At 38.8% G+C, this 17,797-nt stretch overlaps 3 protein-coding genes across 8 annotated transcripts; 2 read left to right on the forward strand and 1 right to left on the reverse strand.

The window, feature by feature from the left end:
- Positions 1-66: 66 nt before the first annotated feature.
- naa50 (N-alpha-acetyltransferase 50, NatE catalytic subunit) lies at positions 67-4,237 on the reverse strand. Of its 4 annotated transcripts, none has more exons than XM_055151100.1 (5): positions 3,362-4,237; positions 1,811-1,944; positions 1,604-1,723; positions 1,453-1,519; positions 67-1,384 (listed from the first exon to the last, which is right to left on the reverse strand). In XM_055151100.1, exons 1-5 carry the CDS (start codon positions 3,547-3,549, stop codon positions 1,207-1,209), a joined length of 687 nt encoding a protein of 228 aa, XP_055007075.1. In that variant the 5' UTR covers positions 3,550-4,237; the 3' UTR covers positions 67-1,206. The 4 variants fall into 4 exon arrangements, with proteins under 4 accessions (XP_055007075.1, XP_055007074.1, XP_020781337.1 ...); XM_055151099.1 differs by having other exon boundaries at positions 1,811-1,947; positions 3,362-4,236; XM_020925678.2 differs by lacking the exon at positions 3,362-4,237 and adding an exon at positions 2,796-2,999.
- Positions 3,386-9,651, forward strand: atp6v1ab (ATPase H+ transporting V1 subunit Ab). Of its 2 annotated transcripts, none has more exons than XM_055151097.1 (15): positions 3,386-3,522; positions 5,174-5,274; positions 5,370-5,498; positions 5,608-5,822; positions 5,892-6,029; positions 6,102-6,253; positions 6,829-6,991; positions 7,071-7,179; positions 7,279-7,401; positions 7,606-7,720; positions 7,815-7,878; positions 7,950-8,153; positions 8,250-8,344; positions 8,426-8,597; positions 9,037-9,651. In XM_055151097.1, the coding sequence occupies exons 2-15, from the start codon at positions 5,193-5,195 to the stop codon at positions 9,127-9,129; spliced, it is 1,854 nt and encodes a 617-aa protein (XP_055007072.1). In that variant the 5' UTR covers positions 3,386-3,522; positions 5,174-5,192; the 3' UTR covers positions 9,130-9,651. The 2 variants fall into 2 exon arrangements, with proteins under 2 accessions (XP_055007072.1, XP_055007073.1); XM_055151098.1 differs by having other exon boundaries at positions 3,387-3,522; positions 5,193-5,274.
- Positions 9,652-9,821: 170 nt separating this feature from the next.
- Positions 9,822-17,212, forward strand: gramd1c (GRAM domain containing 1c). Of its 2 annotated transcripts, XM_020925713.2 has the most exons (18): positions 9,826-10,127; positions 10,473-10,584; positions 11,121-11,244; positions 11,472-11,572; positions 11,821-11,916; positions 11,993-12,073; positions 13,465-13,583; positions 13,663-13,822; positions 13,899-14,058; positions 14,393-14,536; positions 14,617-14,735; positions 14,819-14,961; positions 15,055-15,158; positions 15,392-15,559; positions 15,810-15,876; positions 15,955-16,074; positions 16,294-16,399; positions 16,556-17,212. In XM_020925713.2, exons 2-18 carry the CDS (start codon positions 10,486-10,488, stop codon positions 16,619-16,621), a joined length of 1,977 nt encoding a protein of 658 aa, XP_020781372.1. In that variant the 5' UTR covers positions 9,826-10,127; positions 10,473-10,485; the 3' UTR covers positions 16,622-17,212. The 2 variants fall into 2 exon arrangements, with proteins under 2 accessions (XP_055007071.1, XP_020781372.1); XM_055151096.1 differs by lacking the exons at positions 15,810-15,876; positions 16,294-16,399; positions 16,556-17,212 and having other exon boundaries at positions 9,822-10,127.
- Positions 17,213-17,797: the final 585 nt, after the last annotated feature.

Consider the following 17,797-nt stretch of genomic DNA (forward strand, 5'->3'; position numbering starts at 1 on the left):
AGTTTCTCCACACATCTAAAAACAGCATGACAGTATGACAAATAATAAAGACGGAAATCTGCAATATTTACTGCAAATAGTAATTCCTTTATTTAGACGTTAAAAAGTTTTACAATATAGAGCTTCAGAAAAGATAAAATTCTTCAAAGAAAGGAAAAACATGCTTATACTACAGTGGAGAGGACACATCTCTCCTTGCATGCAGAGGGTCAGAGTTTCCTCTGGGCAGTCCACTACTCCAGAGATCAAATCAAAGTTCTTAACAAAATTCGGCACTGTAGAGCTCTGTTGTGTGTCAAACTCAGTAAAAGTGGCTACATGTTGTGCCAAAGGCAATATGCTTTACCAAAACAGAAAACCCAATATAATGCCCACCGCACAATCAAATCTTAACAAGCCAATACATTGTAATTCAAGAATTAAATATCTGAATTACAAGTCAAAACATTCAGTAAAAATTGTAGTTTTGCTAACAATTCTATTTATTCCCACTATCCCAGGAGAACCTCTGAACCATTGCCACTGCAGAGTTAAAATAACAGAAACCGCTGTTTGGGGAGTTAAAAGATTGAGTTTAAGAATACTATAAACGTTGACTACATTGTTCCACCACCACACAACCGTGTAGCCTCTAACATTTAAGTGCCAAGGCCAGATGTTCACTCATACCTTCGATAACAACACATCACCGACCTGGTTCAAGTCATATTCCATGAATCCCAGGATGCAGGTGACAGAGCTGTGACTGTTCCAACTTGAACCAGAGGAACTACGTCTGAGCAATGGCCGATCAAACACTTTGTTGCTTCAGCAGTCTTCTCCGGGTCAACAATATGGACATATCCCCATCAATGCTATAGCCACATTAAAACAACTCAAACACAACTGTATGATGTGCAAGCACTGTACTTCTCCTCCACTCAGTTAAAAACTGTCTCAGGTCAAAACAATCAATAAGAACTTGAAGAGCTTTGAGTTTAGTTTTTTTTTTCTCCAAATTTCAACTGTATGTAAAAAGAACAAGAGCAAAAATATGCAAATTGCAGGGGACCTTTTGCAAAACAAATGTAGATATTTTGTATAATAAATCTGTGATCTCTTTTTAGCGTCCTTTGAAGAAAGTGTTAATGTGTCAACCCTGGGGAATTTCTCACAGTTCTGTTTCTGTGGAGGCAGGCACATCTGTGCTCTTCAAAAGCTGTGCCTCTACTCTGCCTTCTGAAGCTCTCCTGTGGAAGGTGCACATGGGCTACGCAGGCTCTTCTGCAACACATGGGCATCTGCAGGCTCTATCCTCTTGTAGTAATTTTTCTTTGTTTCAATGATCTCAAAGCCAAATTTCTGGTAAAAGTCAATGGCTGACTCATTGCTGATCTGCACATGACTGTGGATGAAACCGTAAACTGTTAGTGTCAGATTTAACGCACAGTTTCAAAATAAGAAAATACTCACAGATAAATGTTGTCAAAAGTGCCATCCTTCTCACAGATATTTAGCACATGATTCAGCATTTTTGTACCTTTACAGGAACACAAATGGAAGACATAAAGCCAAACATATTAATAATTACTCACTCACAATTCCTCATATACAAGGTTCTTACCAATTCCAAGTCTTCGGTAGGGTGCTAGACATCCAAGTGTCATGATGTACAGCCTCTTCTGATTTTGAGAATGGTCCACTCGACAGCACACAGCTCCCACTGCTATGTCATTAAAGTATGCTACATGGCATAGTAAGTAAAACATACAAGTGATAACAATCTTGTAAATAAATGTTTGACTTAAGTAATAACAGTGCTCATGCTTACCAAGCTTTGCAAGCTCCCCAACTTCCAATACATCTTTGTAAAACTTATCATTGTAGCTGACAGGAAAGATGACCTGATTGAGTCGTTTCAGTTGTTTAATGTTATGGGGTGTTACATCCCCCAGCTCGATCCGGCTACTGGAACAAGAGCAAACCGGTTAAATAGCTGACAACGACTGTGTAACTAATTTTTTAAGACCCAAAGCCTTTCCCCTTTTAAATTTTAATTTTATGATAGCAAAACAGAAATTAAACCGTAGTAGTTTCTGAATTGGTGGTGATTTTAGCTAGGCATGTGCTGTTCACCTTCATAAGGTGGATAAATAAATATAACATTAAGGCTTTAAACAAATATGCCCTGTGTATGAGGACTAAGATTATGATTTATAGGTACAGTAGTGCACATGAAAAACAGCTGTTGGTCACGTGTAATTTTCACGTCACTGCCAACATCCTTACTATCCGAGATTAATAAAGCCCCATAATAAATGTGCGAAAATGCACATTTATCAGACACACCTGTATAAGTTTTTTATAAGCTCACATTATTATATCAGATTTCACCAGAGTTTATGGGTTTCACTCAGGACATGTTTATGTATATTTAATAATTAACAGTACAGATCACGTACTTCTTAAAGCTGAAATAGTCATGGTAAATTTGTAGCAGCGTAACTCAATAGTATTCGAGTTACCATGTTCAGTGCGTTAAATGTTACTGACTCAGCTCCATGGTACAAGTTAGCCAGTTAGCTTAGCTTCAACAAACACGAGTGAAGAACACACAACGTGAGTGACAAGTAAAGCACTTAAGACGATACAGTGTTCATTTTAGAGCCACTCCTTATAACGTGTAAGACAAAATAAAGGTATTCTCAGAGTACCTAGCTAGCTGTCTCCTCTCCACCTCCCCGTATAAAAAAACAGACATGAAAAACTTTGCCTGTTGTAAGCTACTTATTCGTGACTCGAAGGCTTACACTCACCCTTTCATTGTAAACAGGGACACTCCCTTATTTTCTGCAGGACAAGTGTTTGGAGTTGTTTGGAGTAAAAATAAAGAATTTTAACAAAGTTAGGGTTGGGGATGCGTTCCGTTTTACCCTCCACATGTAGCTAGGTACGAGGGCTGCGATTAGCTTGAGCCGCCGCCGCACTCGTCCACCACTCTGTCAACCCTGACCCCGCAAGCGCATGCGCACTGCCGCTGTAGCGCCAGGCGTGAAAAAAATATATATATATATTTTGAACGATAATTAGGCCTGATTACTTTCTCAGCGTTTATAGCTTCTGCGATAAAGTATCTAATTGATTGGTAAGGTCGTATATTGTATATTCTTACTAACTTATATAGGATAACCATTAATCGTCTGATTCAGCCATTTTGGCTCTAACCAAAAGACTTATTAAATAATAAAATAGTCGATCTTTCCTGTGTTCATACATTTGTAAGTTAGCCCACTGTATTGATTTATTTATTTGTGATTTCTTTGTGTATTTAAAATTAAAATTAAGCTGCGTATTACTCGCATGTTTAATTTAACACACTTACTTGAACTGTGTGTAGATCCAAAATGGCGCTGGTTTCTTTGGCCGCATCACAGCTCTACCTCCAGTGAATGAAGTCAGCTGACCACAGTCTGCTGTCACGCATCGCAGCCGCACCATTTCTCTTCGACACCAGGCAGAAAACCACTTCAGCGTAATCAGAAGGTAAGTGTAATTTCTGATTGTGTACATTACAGTTGTAAATGTTTTCTTGGCATTTTCATTGAACGCCTGGGTCTACAGTTTTACAGTTTCGCTTTGCACCAAAACGGAGACGCGAGCTTAACCAGGCCGTGGCATCTGCCTTGCTATCGGTTTCATGAGAGGATCACAAAGATATACACATATTGGGTACATGCCATAACCAGCAAGACACGAAAAAATAGAATAAAATTACCTATTCGTGCAATACTGCGGCTAGGCGTATGTTATTAATGATGGGATGCTGTCGTGCAAAAAACAAACATTGGGCTATTTACATGAGTTACTCAGGCCAGGTATACGGTGCAGAGCTAATTTCTCACATCATACAACTGGGTTTAGACCTATTTTCAGTGCGTGTGTATGAATCTCTGTTTTAAACCTTGATCTATAAATGGTTACATGTAGATTGCCAATTTTTCGCCTAGGTGCCGTAGTGATATTTGTGGTTAACCTCTCACTTACATGTTACATGTAGCAGTAAGAGACGGAAGGCACAGTCCAGGGAAACGCATATTCACAATTTAAACAACTGCCTTCCCTACTTTACACACAAGACTGTTCTGTAAATGTTAAACAAACTATATAGTGGCAGATCATAAAATACACCAGTCTTATACATGTTGGTCCAGTTCTGTTTAACCAAATCTGTTTTATATGGGCTATGATTTGTACTTTCCAGATTTGCAGTATGTCCGTTTTCCACTTCCCCAAAGTCTCATGGACCAGACCAGTCATGTGCCAGGATCATATGATCAAGTGTCATGGCTACCTTCCAGTCTGTTCTGTGGAGAAAAAAAAAATCACTAGATGTATACTGATGATACATGTAGACTACATTAATGAAACTTGAACACGGTGTAATAGAACAAAAAACGTTTCTTAAATCTTCAGTTAGCGTTATTAGTAGTACTTCTGGTATTACTTACTAAATGGTATACTTTGTTACCTACTGCCTATCGTATGCTATTTTCAGTGATTTAGTTTTTTATTTGAATGAAGTTCTTCATTGTTTGTTCAATATGTACTTCGTATTAATGAGAACTATTTCAGTGGCCTCAGGTTTACATGATTGTAGTACCTATATTTGCACATTAGGTGGAGCTCTTTTCATCCAGATGGCTTAGCAACTGAACAGGAAGATCTCTGCATCAGTGGGAAGGACAAAATAAGGGCACTCTCATGTAGTTTATTTTACACAGATTGTTGAAAGAAATGAAAAGTAAATTACAATTTATGATAGCTTTTTACAGAGACATTTGCAAATTGAGTACATTAATTAATTAATTGGTTCCATTTATAGTTGAAAAGGTCTAAAAGTCACACCACAAAAAATGGGAATCCCCTCAAGGGCTTACTGTGATTGAGGGTTAGGCAATGTCCTATTGGTCTACACTGTGCACTTATGTTGTAAATTTCAAGATGTACTCCCCCCCCCATAAGGTTTCTTTAGCTTCTTCAGAAGATAATGTTGAGTTATATTTTTACATCATTCAAAATTCAAAATATAATTTTATTTCTCACTCTTTATATACTATAATACTTTGTTTATTTTGTAGATTAATTATGTACAAGAAACAAAATATCTTATTATGTATTTATTTTTTTCACATAGTTATACTATTTTTGTCAAGATGGACATGTCCAAGCTGCCAAAAATCAGGGATGAGGAACGTGAAAGCCAGTTTGGATACGTCCATGGAGTGTCCGGACCAGGTCTGATTACAATCTTGCCTCTTTTCTTAAGTGAATCTTCTACCACCCAAATCATGATAAAATACTCTTCTGCTGTTTGTGTTTCATTCTCACAGTGGTGACCGCTACAGCCATGGCCGGAGCAGCTATGTATGAGCTGGTTCGTGTGGGGCATAGTGAACTGGTGGGAGAGATCATCAGGCTGGAGGGTGACATGGCCACCATTCAAGTCTATGAGGAGACATGTATCCTTTTGAGTTTTTGTTCCTAGTGCTCAATTTTTGCAGTTGCTGTATAAATGTGAGCTAATGGCACATAAGCTTCATAGAAAAATTTCCCTGAACTTTTGCTCAGCTGGTGTTTCGGTTGGAGACCCTGTTTTGCGGACAGGAAAGCCTCTGTCTGTTGAGCTTGGGCCAGGAATCATGGGTTCTATTTTTGATGGTATCCAGCGACCACTGAAGGATATTAATGATATTACACAAAGCATCTATATCCCCAGAGGTGTCAACATTGGGGCCCTTAATCGAGATACAAAATGGGAATTTTCCCCCAGTAAAAGTTTAAGGGTATGTTTTTCTGCTTCACTAAAAATGTGAAAGGATGATATGAATATCTTTTGACCGATAATTTCTTAGGTTGGCAGTCACATCACCGGAGGAGACATCTATGGTGTTGTTTATGAGAACTCTCTTATCAAGCACAAAATCATGCTTCCACCTAAAAACAGAGGCACTGTAACTTATGTGGCGCCACCAGGAAACTACGATGTCAGCGTAAGTATTCCTCTCCTTTAAATAATGTTAGTTATGAAGTTTCTAGTTGTTAATATTGAATGTCTTTTTTAGGATGTGGTCATGGAGCTAGAGTTTGAAGGTGTAAAGGAAAAGTTTACCATGGTTCAAGTGTGGCCTGTTAGACAAGTGCGTCCGGTCACAGAGAAACTTCCTGCAAATCATCCCCTGTTGACAGGACAGCGGGTGCTCGATGCACTTTTTCCGTGAGTAAAACAATTTTTCTCTAATATAGAGGAGAAGAAAAAAGCAGGCAACATACAATTGTTGCATTCTAATGAGTCTACTTTGAGGTCTGCTTGTGAGATTCGGCCCTTTTGTCGCATTTTGGAACAAGTGGTGCATGGGCCACAGCAAGCTTATCAGGATTTTAGGAGTCTTTGAAAAACTGTCTCTTGTCTGCAGTCTTTGTTCTTTATTGGAAAAGTGAACACAAATCTGAGGGATAATAAGTAGAGTAGGGATGTTTAGATTACTTTACGTCATTTGCAAAACGTGTACAGAGATGCGTTAGTCAAAATGCAGTGTGACTTTCCCAGTTCAATAAAGGTCAGCACATTTCAGTTGGCCTTGTGTCAATGCACCATTAGACATGGCTAGCTAAAAGTATCATTTCAAACCTGTACAGTCCCAAAAATACATTCCCATTTCTTTTCGGATGCGGTTACAGCATATCAATTAATATGTCAAATGCAATGTGTGTCCTGGCAATGTATGTATTGTCTTATGTTTTGTTAGGTGTGTTAAATGTCAGACTAAATATGGTTTCATTCATTCATAGATGTGTACAAGGTGGAACCACAGCTATTCCAGGAGCCTTTGGATGTGGTAAAACTGTCATCTCCCAGTCTTTGTCTAAGTACTCCAACAGCGATGTCATCATTTATGTAGGATGTGGGGAGCGTGGAAATGAGATGTCTGAAGTACTAAGAGACTTCCCTGAGGTAATGGATCAAATACTTTAAGAATGTATGTGCAGTGCTGCTCAAATCATTTATGCAAATATGTCTTTTAAAACATCAGTTGACCATGGAAGTGGACGGGAAGACTGAGAGCATCATGAAGAGAACAGCGTTGGTAGCTAACACCTCTAACATGCCTGTAGCTGCCAGAGAAGCCTCTATCTACACAGGTAATGTGTGAAATGTTGCATTTATTTATTGAATGAACTGATCAGAAATGTTTAATTCACAATTTTGTTTTTTTTATTCATATATATTTATTCACACAGGAATCACCCTTTCTGAGTACTTCAGAGACATGGGTTACAATGTGAGCATGATGGCTGACTCCACCTCCCGTTGGGCTGAGGCTCTCCGTGAGATTTCTGGTCGTTTGGCTGAGATGCCTGCTGGTGAGTTTCAAGTCTCCTGAAGTGTACAAAGCTCTTGGATCCTAAGGATTATAGTCTGCTTCCCAGGCAGTGTTCCATGTTTTATTTCCATGCCCTTTGTGTGATAGTTAATAGTAAATTACAGCCCCAAAAGTTACTTGACACATTTACAATTTACTTTTTATGCACTAACTATAATCTTTTCATTTTCTTGTGTACCCTCAGACAGTGGTTATCCTGCTTATCTGGGAGCTCGATTGGCTTCCTTCTATGAACGAGCTGGAAGGGTGAAATGTCTGGGTAACCCTGAGAGAGAGGGCAGTGTCAGTATTGTAGGAGCGTGAGTATAGCCTTTTTCCACTAGCTGGCACTACTGACATATAGTATGTGTTTGTTTAGTGGGATGCAGTAATATTATATTTTTGTCTTTTCAGTGTGTCTCCCCCTGGTGGTGACTTCTCTGATCCTGTTACTTCAGCAACACTTGGTATTGTTCAGGTAAATTATAATATTCACCACAACTAATATCCAAAGTGTTTATCATTTGACATAAATTTTCTCTTTTAAAGGTATTTTGGGGTTTGGATAAGAAGCTAGCTCAGAGGAAACACTTCCCCTCTGTAAACTGGCTTATTAGCTACAGCAAGTACACTCGAGCATTAGATGAATATTATGACAAACACTTCCCAGAATTTGTGCCTCTTCGCACAAAGGCAAAAGAGATTTTACAGGAAGAAGAGGACTTGGCTGAGATTGTGCAGCTTGTAGGAAAGGTAAGCCCAAGTAACCTTGTAATGTACATGCACGCATACTGTAATGCATTTCTGTTGTAACTCAGTTTGACACATTTACACTTGATCGTTTCACAGGCATCACTGGCAGAAACAGACAAGATAACCCTGGAAGTTGCAAAACTTATCAAAGATGATTTCTTGCAGCAGAATGGTTATACTCCTTATGACAGGTCTACATTGATATTTTATTTAAGTCTTACTTTCCATTTAGAGTTTTTACAGTTATGCTTAGCTGTGGGTGCCTTTTTCAGGTTCTGTCCCTTCTATAAAACAGTGGGCATTCTGTCCAACATGATTGCTTTCTATGACATGGCACGACATGCAGTGGAAACCACAGCTCAGAGTGACAACAAGATCACCTGGGCCATGATCAGAGAACATATGGGTGAAATCCTTTATAGGATCAGCTCCATGAAATTCAAGGTATTTATTTATCCAAATATTAGCATTAATTATAAAATATTTGGTTTGCCTCAACAAGAATAATGTGGTTTAGTAAAAAATGTAGCATTTAATCTTAACTTTAATTCACAAGTTGGCTGCATATTCCATCCATTTTTTCCCCCTGCTTATCCGGGCCCAGGTCACGGGGGCAGCAGTCTAAACAGAGACTCCCAGACTTCCTTCCCCCCCTTCCCCCCCTTCCATCCCTTCCATAGGGGTCCGCTTATCTCTTCTCATGTGGCTCATTAGTTTGGGATAACTTATTATGTGATTATGTGTGTGAACAAAGACTGAACCCTGTTCTTGAGAACTAAATGTAGTGTGCACATCTGTAAAAACTGGTTTATATTTAAGTAATTTAGTCGTAATGTTGCGCTATGGCATTGTTTTGAGCTTTCTTTCTTCCTTCACTCCTCAGGACCCAGTGAAGGATGGTGAACCTAAAATCAAGGCTGAGTATGCCCAGCTACTGGAGGACATGCAGAATGCCTTCCGCACTCTGGAGGAATAGATGAGCACACACATCGCAGATCTCACCTCTGCCTCGCATTCCACGTCGCTGTATTTCCTGATAAACCCCTCGTGCTCCCTGTGCTCTTGTGGTCATCTGTGTGCGTGCAGTTTCATGTGGAGGAAAAGAGAAACGATGTACTGTATTCATATTTCTTTTGCCTCTCGAGGGGCACTCTCTGGATCCTCTACATGGTCTTTGATTGTGAGCGTGTTTGAAAGAGACATCACTCGGTTTTTCTAATTTTCTTGTTTACATGATCTATGTGCTCCTTCTGAAATAGTTTTTTTTTTTTTTTGGTTATTGTTGTGTTGTAATTACATATCCCGTCTGTACAAAAGAGTATTGAATATAAATTTAATGAGATCAACTATTTATTGCCAGCATTATGACATGAAGGCTTTGTTTTTATCGTGTTTCATGTTGTGCTGTGTTGTGTTCTTGCTGTAGGAGTGTGTAAGCCACATCTGTCCAATAGTTTCATCATGTTACTCCAAAAGAATAAAAGAATGGAGATAGAAATATGTTGTTTGGCTTCTTGTTAAGCTGCTGAAAGGGCTGCTCTACTCGTCTGTCTGCATTTTGGTCGGGCCTGTTTTTATTTTTAAATTATTTTTTAAAAATCTTTTCTTTTTTTTTTTTTTTAGCTCTTTGCAGTTATTGTTATGCCAATACAAAAGCTATACAAAAGCTAAAACTAAAACAAAACTTCTTCCCACATAAAGATGCTAGGCTATAAATAAAACTAACACACCCTCAAGAGGAATACTGGTAAGGTCAATTCGGTTACGTTAACTGGTGTATACAGACAAATGAGCGTCACCATTGCGAAGACAACTCCCAGAAGGTATTCTCCACAGGTAGACAGATGCACATGCAAATGACTGACGGGCACTTTTAGGATTATGGCCCAAGGACCGCAACAATCACGCTATAAAGTCTTTTCTGCGTGTGGATAATATTAACTGAGTCGAAACCCTGGGTCCACATCGAGTCAGGTAAGAATTAGACCTTCTCAGATTTTCCCACGTGCATGTTTTCATTAATGCCATACTTGTGCTTATGATTGGTGACTTCTAAAGAGAATAAAGAGTAGCATTTGTTTTATGAAGTTTTGACATGCAGTGTTCAAATGAAATAACCACACGTTCCTTAGGGGGATACCAATAAAGTTTCTATTTGATGGCATTAGGTAAAGCTGTCTCGTCAGACCAGTTCTCCAGGAGTGTCAACTCAACTGTGTCATGATGGCTTGTGTGAAAATGTTTTCCCTTTCGCTGAGACTTCTGACTCTGAAGATTGTCTCAACATAAACATACTTTTTTTTGTGTGTGTTTGTTTAGTAAATCGGAGCAGATGGACCAGATATCGATCCGGTCAGGAGTGGCCAGTAATGGCACCGCGGATGAAACAACCTCCCTTGTGGACGAAAGGTGGAGCGACGATGAAGACGAGGTTAAAAAAAAAAAAAAAAAAGAAGAGAGAGAGTTTTTTTTTTTTTTTTTTAAAAAGCGAGAGTATGTAGGAAAAGTAGGCGCTCAGTGACTCACTGACCGACCACGTGTGTTCTAGAAGGGTTTAAACTTCGGTGCACCATGCCACCAAAAGTTGTTCCTCATTATGACATTAAACAGGTGTATTTTGCGTTCATATTGTAGACACATATTTTACTGTTAAAATACCTTTGAAAAACAAGTTAAGGAACAACATCTCTTGTCTGGAGATATAATGCCCTACTGTTGAATATTCTGGACAAAGCAAAAGCGTCACTATGGAGTTACCTGATGCATTTTAGGCAGCCATCTGTTTACTGTTTCACAATTAATTATAACTAATATTCTAAAATATAGCCTTTATTCACACATACTGTTTTCTGTTATAAGCACCATTACTACTAGTGAATGTTTGTTTTGAGGGATTTCATATTAAAAGTACAGTCAGTACAGTCATAAACATATTATAACTTATCATATTATGTGGATCACCTTTAGAGCTCTGATTCCCAAGGACAGTGTCTTGTGAGCCCACAGACTCCTCTGCCAACTTACAAACAAAGGTTTGAGGAGTTTAAAAAGATTTTCAAGGAGCTACCAGAGACAGAGACACTCGTTGTTGGTAAGCTTACAGTTTTATTTTCACCTATTTATTTTTCATTCCATATTTTATTTTATGTAGTAACTAATGGAGCCTAATGTAGTTTTTATATGAAAGTTACATTGTGTTGACATAGTTTCTGTTATTGCAATAAGGACTTAAAGTTGCCTCAATAACAATACTTTGTGAGACACCTCCTTGTTTGCATTCACACATGATCCTCAGCAGCCCTGTGTATTTCTCCATAGATTACCCCTGTGCTCTCCAGCGGGACATCCTCCTCCAGGGTCGCCTGTATGTCACAGAAACCTACCTTTGTTTCTACAGCAATGTCTTTCGAGGCACAAAGGTAGGCTAGCATCAAATGTTTTGTTTCCTTAATGCAGTTATAACATTGATATAACTGTGTTACTGACCTTGGATTGCTTTGAAATATTATAAACTATATGTATTATTTGATTCGATATCAGTAAATAATTGTAAATATTGTAAAATGCACATAATATTTGCATGCTTTACTTTGCATTTATCAGATTAACGTGCAATATTTATGGAATTTTGTGATTGTTTAAAATGTAAAATTGTGTTTTGTTTTAGATTACACTGATTCTGAAAGACATAATGACAATGACAAGAGAGAAAACAGCTCGACTGATTCCAAATGCAATCCAAATTTGCACAAGCACAGAAAAGGTACCAAACCATTTTTACTGAAACATTAAAAACAGAAAATAATTTCCTCTAATTTACACAAGGCCTTCATCCCCAGCTATTCTTCACGTCCTTCTCAGCCAGGGAAAAAAGCTACTTGGGAGTTTTCAGAATGTGGCAAAATGCATTAATGAACAAGGTATAGTAATTTATTCCCAGATGTCTACTAATGGAACATATTGGTGTACCTTTACATGCTATGACCAAAAGCTACTGAAAATATCTGCCCCTTTGGCCCTCACTTATCTATCTAGTCCAGAGTTCAGAAAACACTGGTGACCAGACACTGCCTTTGCTGCGGTTATCAGTGCATTTCTCCAGTTACATATTGGGAAAAGATTTGCACATCACAACTATGCACTCTTGGTCACTGTGTTGACAAAGATTTTAATTGCATTATATCATGATAGTGAATATTTGATTTAGTTTGAATTTAAAATATCCAAATCTGTATATAAAATAGGTTGTTTGTGTTTAGCATGTTTGATTTTAGTTTTCATAGTTTTCTCTTTAAATGTCTTAATAAACATAAATGCAGAAAAGTATCTCACCAGGGGGGTGCACTGTAAGGCTCGTGCCGCCGGTTATGATCGTAGAGTAGAGAGGTCATTGACTCCCGCAGGTGTGGCTAATCCAACTCATTTGCATGAGCAGCCTACACGCGCGGCACTTGTTGCTGACAGTAACCTGTTCACGTAACTAAAACAAAACAGGAGCATCTTGGCCATAGGCCGACTAAACGACCAGTGAACTGCTCCGAAACAAACCGCGCAAGCTCCCCTCTATCTGGGTAAAAATCAAGGTGGCGCGGCTCTACCCCTGAACTCTTTTATCATCGACTTCCTGAAAGTAAGCAGCCAGTTTACCGAGCGCAGAGGTGAACACTCTTCAGACTGCAGCTGTGTGGAGAGGTGCACTGCCAAGTGAGTAGAATTAAAAACAAAACAAACAAACAAAACAAAACAAAACAGAAGAAACAGGCCTTTTCTAAAAAGTAAACCACTAGTTTTGTGTTTGTTTGTTTGTTTGTTTGTTGTTTTTTGCTGCATGAACGCGTCAAAGTCTAATTCACGGTTTCCGCCATTGTTATGTGTCACCCATGGGTCCTCGTGTATTAATTATAGCCTCATAAACGAGATGTAAATAGGAACTCGTAGAAATCTAATGCAAGTACTGTCTTAAAATGTTAAATTACAAATTATAATGTGCTAACTCTGAAGGTAGACAAAAAGTGCATTATTCTAAATCAAGCAAACACTAGATTACAACTCAGGAGGAATACACGAACCACAGTATAGGAACCATTGGTGGAAGGCCTAATTACTGTTACTGAGACGGTCCTAATGGGGCCGTTTCCAGGACACATAGTTTCTCAAAGCTCTGTAGACATCACATTGTCACCAAAGTTGCCCAGTAAATAAAAGTATTCTAATTTGTAAACTCTAAAATAATACTTTTCCTCAATTATACTGGTAACAGTTACAGTGAATTGTGAATTGAGTAAGAATTTAGTGCGCTCTGTGCCTGCAGACATTGACGAGTTTGGAGTTGTGGCAGATGGTTAAACAGCATTATGGGTATGACCTGGGCCTGAGCCATGAGGAGATGGAGAGTTTACAGTTATCAGCAGAATCAAGCATGCAGACCAGGTTTGTTTAGTATTACATAACACATATTTGCTCTTCTACAGCACGAATGGTATACACATGCTAATCTCCTGTTATGCAGTTTGGCTTCAAGGACTGGTGGAGATGACAGCCTTAGTCGTTTAGAGCGCACTCCTTCCCTTCGGCTCCCTGGGATTGAACAAGGGCCACTAGAGGCATCAACACCACAAGCAGAGGAACTGCCTTCTGCAGGACCCCAAACCTCCAACTCTCTCAATGGGGTAATTGGACAATAATGACACACTGGAGGGTGGGATCTACAGTGCTGCAAATGGACTGTTATCTATCTCCATACAGGATGATGTTCGCAACACCCCATCGCAGAGCCGTAGTCCTGTGCCGTTGCTGGACCGTGGTACCCCTGAACGCATTTCAAAGCGCTCCTCTCTTTCTCTCGACCTCAATGCAAATGAGAATGGCATTTCTGAGGAAAGTGGTTCCGAGAGTACTGAAGAAGGTAGGATACAGGTGGGCAAAGGCACTGTGTGCTTTGCATTGTGAAACGATACACATTCATAAGACCTATAAGAAAAGCCAGTTTTAGATGCTTAAAAACTTGGAGTAAGCATGTAAAGAAATTCAAACCATAAGCAACACTGTTTAATTATTTGAATAGAAACCTGGTTTAACTCTGTTAGTTGACTATACATATCTTAAATTGTTTTTTAAAATTACTGTTTAAACACTGAAAACTTTAGAGTATGTTAAGTCATATTTGAGGAGACTTGACCTCTGCTTGTTGTTGAAGATGGCTGGAGTATTAACTGTACATATTTTTTTGGCTTCCCCAGTGGAGGACAGAGTGGGATTTTCACAGGCGGCTGGCCGCCTTTATCTCAACAAGGTTTTCCACGTCAGTGCCAACAAAATGTTTGAAATGCTCTTCACAGACTCCAGCTTCATCCGCAGGTTTATGGATGTCAGGAAGATAACAAGTTTGTATTTTATCTTTCTTTATACATCTAGTTATGCACAAGTCACAGCAGGCAAATTCTATGGATCTTTGTGTCCCCAGACCCCAGCTTTAACCCCTGGCAAACAGACACATCAGGAAACAAGAAGAGAAGTCTAAACTACACCATAACGATCAGTAACCCACTCATAGGGAAGTTCTCCACTGCCACAGAGAACCAGGTGTGTTTGCATACTCCTGAATAGGAGAATAAACCCAATGTTAATTAAGGATGACCTCTTATTTACTCTTTTTCATCTGTCAGACACTGTACAAAGAGTCCAGAGAGGGCCAGTATTATCTAGTGGACTCTGAAGTTTACACACACGATGTTCCATATCATGATTATTTCTACACACAAAACCGCTACTACATAATCAGCATCTCCAAAAGGAAATGTCGCCTTAGGTAGAGTATTTTCATACCTCTCGACATTAACAGTGACTGTTAATGTGACTTTATATAAGATCTTTATATGTTGTAATTGTAATTTTGCCATAGGGTTTACACTGATGTCAAATATAAAAAACAGCCATGGGGTTTAGTCAAGTCCTTTATTACTAAAAACTCTTGGAGCGGCATTGAAGATTACTTCCGACAGCTTGGTAAGTATTGGACCTTAGAAGAATTCTTTGGAGTCATTTTCTTTCGGCGTGGCCTGTATCTTATTGGATGCTAAATCTGATGGGAGCCTTATAATGGGATATTATACTGTTATGCATAATGATAAATCAGCTGAACTGGTTGCCCCTACTAAACGGTCTTGTAAATAAATTTAAAACTTTAATTGCTTTATTTTGGCTGTAACATATATTGTGTTGCATATTTGACTTTATAGAAGCGGAGTTACTTGAGGAGGAAGCGGAGCTGAACCAGGGGAGTGGAGATGCGGGAAAGGGTGGACTACGCAGGAGGAGGCGAACGTACAGTCGGTCAAACCCAGAGCACATAAAGCCCAGCAACCAGTATGGGCAAAATGCAGAACCACGCAGGGACAGCATCATAGGTACACTACTTTAAAATGGGACTTAATGTTAAATCAAGTTACAAACTACAATCAGAAACACCAAAAGAATTAGATTTCCCTGCACATATTGTTAAGTTCTCTCTGTTACTGGGTCTTTTGTAACTTGAAAACATCCCCAAATTTAGCTGCAAGTTAAGAGGCCAAAATGTTTAAACCCCAATGCAATGCTGTATTTGTATTAAATATTAAGCCTTAGCTGCCACATTATGAAATACATGCATTGTTGCAGGCCCTATAGAAACAATCAGTCCTCAAAGATGGAATGTCAACACAATAATTGCTGCTATGAGCCTGATGTAAGTTGTAGCAACTACAAACAAGTTCATTTTTATATATCTCATCATAATAAATTTTTTATTTTTTTTTTTTTTCAGTTTGCTGATTTTGACATTGCTGAATCTGGGCTTGTTTTTTAAGCTGTGGGCAATGGAGGATATTGCCCACCGAATGTATCTGAGTACGAAGCACAGACTAAGAGAGAGAGCCCAGTCCAGGTGAGATGTTGATGTAATACAATGGCCAGTGGTGAAATAGTCTTAAATACAGAGGCGACCTAATGTTTGTGGATCAGACGGCCCACATGGATAAGCTTGTTCTAATGACTCACGATGCTGAAGTCGTCTCTGTAAAAGTGGTCTATCTAAAGCAGAATGTAAGACTCACTGTAACGCTGCTTTGATAGAAAATATTTTAACGTCTTTATATTTTGACAGCATAGCGCCTGATTATGGTGCTGCACAGGGACCTGGATACCCAAGCAGGGAGCACCTTCACCTATTAAAGACTGTACTTCAGGATTCAATTAACCTACTTGAACAGGCAAGACATCGACTGGTTTAATACAATACAAATACAAAATACAATTTGTCCATAGTGTTGTTGGGGTGTAATTGTACACCCAAATTTAAACATGCTAAAACACACAAATGGAAAGGTACAGTTTTAGATTCACTGATTATTCTTTTGTCTTCACAGCTACGTAAATCCTTGATATTGCTGCAGCAGAGTTTTGCATCAGGTAACCAAACGACAATGGTGTAATGAATGGACCACACCTGGTGACTGAAGCACAGTCTTTGTGAAGGAAAAGCCACTGTGGTGGAGTACCTGTCAGGAGATCTGGTATCCAATGTCATTGCCATGTGACTGTCCCCAGACAATGCCTTCTGTTACCAGGGTGGACATGTCCCAGAGCCTCTGCAGAGCATCAGGTGTTTTTAACTGTGTCAAAGGGTTGTACAGCCAGTGGCATTGGGTTCCTGAAGGCTGCAAATATCAAGCGAGTTTTTTTTTTAAATCTGTGGTACTGAATGGATATTTTACACCTCCTGCTCTGTTTTTGTGTTTTTGACATTGTAAATATATATTTTAAACCTTTTGAATAAGAGATATGCATAAAATGTAGTAAATGTAGTAAATATTATTGCTTTTGTGAATGACAGCAACTTTGCACATTTTTTTTTTTTTAAGTTTAACTACTTTTTTACCACACTACAGATGGGGAGCTACATTTTGTCATTTGACATAAATAAAATATTGTCATCTTTTTAGTATCATGAAAATGTGCTTTTATGTGTTGTTGAACTGCTAAAATGTTCTGGAAATGTCCAATTAAAGGAAAAAAAAAAACAATATAGCCTAATGATTATTACCTCCGTCAAGGAGGTTATGTTTTTGCCGGCGTTTGTCTGTTTGTTTGTCTGTTAGCAACATAACTCAAAAAGTTATGGACCGATTTTGATGAAATTTTCAGGATTTGTTGGAAATGTGAAAAGGAAGAACTGATTTCATTTTGGGGATGATCCGGAAGAAATCCTGGATTCTGGATCGCTTTGAAATTTTAGTTAGTTGTGGTAAATGGGGCCAAAAATTTTGTTTCTCAATATCTCGGTTAATTATTGACCAAACCCCATGAAATTTGACTCAGGGGTGGACAATGGGATCCTCTTTCATATTCCAAATTGAAAGATACGAGACAAATATTTATGGAAAACACAATATGAGGGGGACTGTAGTCCTTGGCGGAGGTCTGCGCTCTCTGAGTGCTTTTCTATTTTTTCCTAATACATTTTGTGAGTTAATATTGACCACGTTAACCATTTTGGCACAATAGGTTTATTATATAAGTGGGTTACTGGCCTGTTGCAGATTTGTCGTGTGTGTGAACTTTCACTGAAGTCAATGGGCTGAACACAGACTGTATTATATGAATGAGCG

This window comes from Boleophthalmus pectinirostris, unplaced genomic scaffold, assembly GCF_026225935.1.
Source record: "Boleophthalmus pectinirostris isolate CB_2022bp ecotype Guang Dong unplaced genomic scaffold, ASM2622593v1 HiC_scaffold_15, whole genome shotgun sequence".
Lineage (NCBI taxonomy): Eukaryota > Metazoa > Chordata > Actinopteri > Gobiiformes > Gobiidae > Boleophthalmus > Boleophthalmus pectinirostris.